Source organism: Bubalus bubalis, chromosome 14, assembly GCF_019923935.1.
Source record: "Bubalus bubalis isolate 160015118507 breed Murrah chromosome 14, NDDB_SH_1, whole genome shotgun sequence".
NCBI lineage: Eukaryota > Metazoa > Chordata > Mammalia > Artiodactyla > Bovidae > Bubalus > Bubalus bubalis.
The window spans coordinates 29,235,174-29,238,534 of record NC_059170.1 but is presented as its reverse complement, the minus strand read 5'-3'; the positions used below and the strand labels follow the sequence as shown (position 1 = coordinate 29,238,534).

The 3,361-nt window shown below is 58.9% G+C and overlaps 1 protein-coding gene across 1 annotated transcript; it reads left to right on the top strand.

The window, feature by feature from the left end:
- The first annotated feature begins 266 nt into the window (after window positions 1-266).
- Window positions 267-2,438, top strand: BHLHE23 (basic helix-loop-helix family member e23). Its single transcript, XM_025263833.3, has one exon. It carries the CDS (start codon window positions 458-460, stop codon window positions 1,124-1,126), a length of 669 nt encoding a protein of 222 aa, XP_025119618.3. The 5' UTR covers window positions 267-457; the 3' UTR covers window positions 1,127-2,438.
- The last annotated feature ends 923 nt before the right edge of the window (window positions 2,439-3,361 follow it).

Genomic DNA, 3,361 nt, shown 5'->3' with positions numbered 1-3,361 from the left:
TAGCGGCTCTCCCACCCTTGGCCGTCGGTCTGCGCCGCCTAAGCGGCCAGGCTCCGGAAAGAGGCGGTCACCAGGTCCCCTCTGATTGGACGACTGCGAAGTCCCAGCGGGCGCCTCCGCACCTTAAAGGGGGAGTGGCGGCGCGAGTGGGAGGTAAAGCGCTCCCCAGCCCAGCCCAGCGCGCGGCCGCGAGAGGTGGGGGTGGGGTGGGGGGCGGTAGGAGGGAAAGAGACGGAATAGGAGGGGGAGGGGAGAAGGGGGAGGGGGAGGCGACCAGGAGGCGGGGCCGAGGCCCTGGAAGGCTCGGGGACTGACTGACTGCCGGACGGACGCGCGAGCCGGGAGCGGGACCGAGGCGGCGCCGGCGGCCAGCGCGAGCGTGGACCCTGGGGCAGCACGGCCTGGGCCGTAGGAGCACCTGCCCGCCCGGCGGGCCCTCGGGCCCAGAGGCGCGGCCATGGCAGAGCTCAAGTCGCTGTCGGGGGACGCGTACCTGGAGCTGAGCCACGGCTACTCGGCGGCGGGCCTCGCCTACGGGGCGGTCCGGGGGCCCGAGGCGGCCCGCGGCTACGGGATGCCGGGCACGGGAAATGACCTCCCCGCGGCGTCAGCGCCCCGAGCCCCGGCCGCGGCGGACGAGAGCAGCGGCGAGCAGAGCGGGGACGAGGAAGACGCCTTCGAGCGGCGGAGGCGGCGGCGCGGGCCGGGGAGCGCGGCGGACGGACGGCGGCGGCCCCGGGAGCAGCGGTCCCTGCGGCTGAGCATCAACGCCCGGGAGCGCCGGCGGATGCACGACCTGAACGACGCCCTGGACGGTCTGCGCGCGGTGATCCCCTACGCGCACAGCCCGTCGGTGCGCAAGCTCTCCAAGATCGCCACGCTGCTGCTCGCCAAGAACTACATCCTCATGCAGGCGCAGGCCCTGGACGAGATGCGGCGCCTCGTGGCCTACCTCAACCACGGCCAGGGCTTGGCCACGCCGGTGGCCGCGGCGCCCTTGACACCCTTCGGCCAGGCTGCACTGTACCCCTTCTCTGCCAGCGCCGCGCTGCCCTGTCCAGACAAGTGCGCCGCCTTCTCCGGGACGCCCTCGGCGCTTTGCAAACACTGTAACGAGAAGCCCTAAGGGCCCTGGGCCGTCCCTCCTTGCGCACGCGTCCTTTATTTTACCTTGCCCCCATGACTGCCACCCTCCCCCACTGGACTCCGCTCTCGGGAAGACGGCCGCACCTCGCTTCCAGCCCTTGTGCGCTGAGCAGTTGGGCCGGCGGAACAGAAGAGCAAAGCCCAGCCGGGAGTGGGACTGGACCGGACAACGGGGTGCTGGAATCCAGGTCCTAGAGCCTGCAGCGCCCCTGGGCACTCTCCGGACGTCGCCAGCCATCGATCCTGGAGACAGGACGGGGCTGACCAACCGTGTTTGTCTGGGCGCCACCGCTCAGCCTCAAAAAGAAACCCGGGGTCGCAGCGGGAACAGGGATTGGCGCGATCCCCGCGGGGGTGATCCTCCCCAGACCCACCTGGGGGCTCTCAGACCGCAGGGACGGAGGGTAGCCCGGGTCCCGGCCCTCTCGGGGCTCATGTTTGGCCTCCGTCGGCCGTCTTGCCAACCGCAAGGCCACGCTCTGGGTGGACGTATTCCGCCTCCGCCGGCTCCATGACCCCCTCCCCGCGCCGCAGGAGCGGAACTGCCGGATGCTCCCCAACCGGGTCCCGCAACTGTGGTTGCAAGGGAGCTAGACCGCGGACACAAGAAGACCCCGGTTGGTAGCTTTTCGCCTTTCCCGTCTGTTACGTTTCTTTTCTAGCCTGCCTGGAGATGTTGACCTCTGGGTGAGCGGACGTTGACGCCGGCTGCTTCCCATTGTCCTTAAACAGCCCCTGGACTCTCCAGCCACCACCGCCCTGGCGCGGCCCTGGTGAAGCTGTATGGAGACCGAGATGCGCCCTCTGCTTAAAGGCGGCTGCGTGGAGGAGGGCTCCTGGGGTGTCAGGGGAGGGCCTAGTTTAGCCCTGGTGACAGGCCAAGGCCCCTCTCCACCGACCCCGCACAATTCAGGGAGAGGTGACCCGGCCCCGGTGAGTACACGCTGCTGGGGCACGCCCTGGCCAATGATCACGGTGATGGGATCTCTTTTAAAGGCAATTCTCAACTCAGAACTCTGCCACCAGCCGGGGTCCACGCGCCGCGCACAGCCTGGGCCTCCCAGAGGGACCGAGCTGTGCTCGCCGGTTTGCGCTCGCCGGCTCTGCCACAATACCCGGCTTTATTAACCCAATTTCCGCGGCTGTCGTTAATGCTATGCTAATAGGGAGAGGACTGCGGCCCTACAAAGCGGCCTGTCTACAGCGGTTAACTTTAATTAATACATTTCAAAAGGCCCTTTTGTATTTGCAAAATGAAGTGTGTGATTAAGTCTTATTCATAAAGACATATGTTTAATACTGGTTTTTGCTAATTTCCATATTTATTTTTTATTGTCTTTCCCCCCATAACAGACTAGTTTATCCGTTTTGCACATTCTAAAAGCTGAGTGTTGGAAAGTGTGTTTCAAATGCCTTTTAGATAACTGCATACCGAGTGTCATTAACTTCTAGGGTCATTTCAAAGTGACTCTGAATCAACTTTATAAATTAGTTACTTATAATCTGAAACAGAGCTGCTTATTCTAAAGTCAGACATGTTTAGCACATCATTTATATTCAGAATAAAGTATTTGATTTCAACTAATTTTTTAAAATAATATGAAATTTTAATATCAAATTAAATAGTGTTCATTTGTGACAGAACTCATAATTTCAGTGTTCTGAGAGTTGTGTCAGTTTGGGCCACATGCTTCTAAATCAGTCTAAGAAGTCTCTAAGACACAGACAACTGATCTGTAAGCAGCCACTCAGCAAATACACCAAATAGTAAGAAAAAGAGCTTCCCTGGTGGCTCAGATGGTGAAGAATCCACCTGCCGATGCAGGACACCCAGGTTCAATCTGTGGGTTGGGAAGATCCCTTGGAGTAGGAAATGGCAACCCATTCCAGTATTCTTGCCGGGAGAATTCCATGGACAGAGGAGCCTGGCAGGCTACAGTCCACGGGATTGCAAAGAGTCAGACACAACTGAGGAACTAACACAGCCACACAATAAGAAAAAGGTGAAGAAAAAAATTTCTCTGCCCCTCTAGGTGAAAAATAACAAATTTTAAAAAGAACCATTAAAGTAAATTCTTCCAATAACTTCATTTAAGTAAAAGTTAAATTTAAATATTTTTAAAATCTGCAAACCTGTTTATCCATGTCCTCCCAAAATGGTAGCCATGCTGTTCCCTGGGGTTGAGTGAAGGAGTTTTTTAAAGTGAAATTAGGT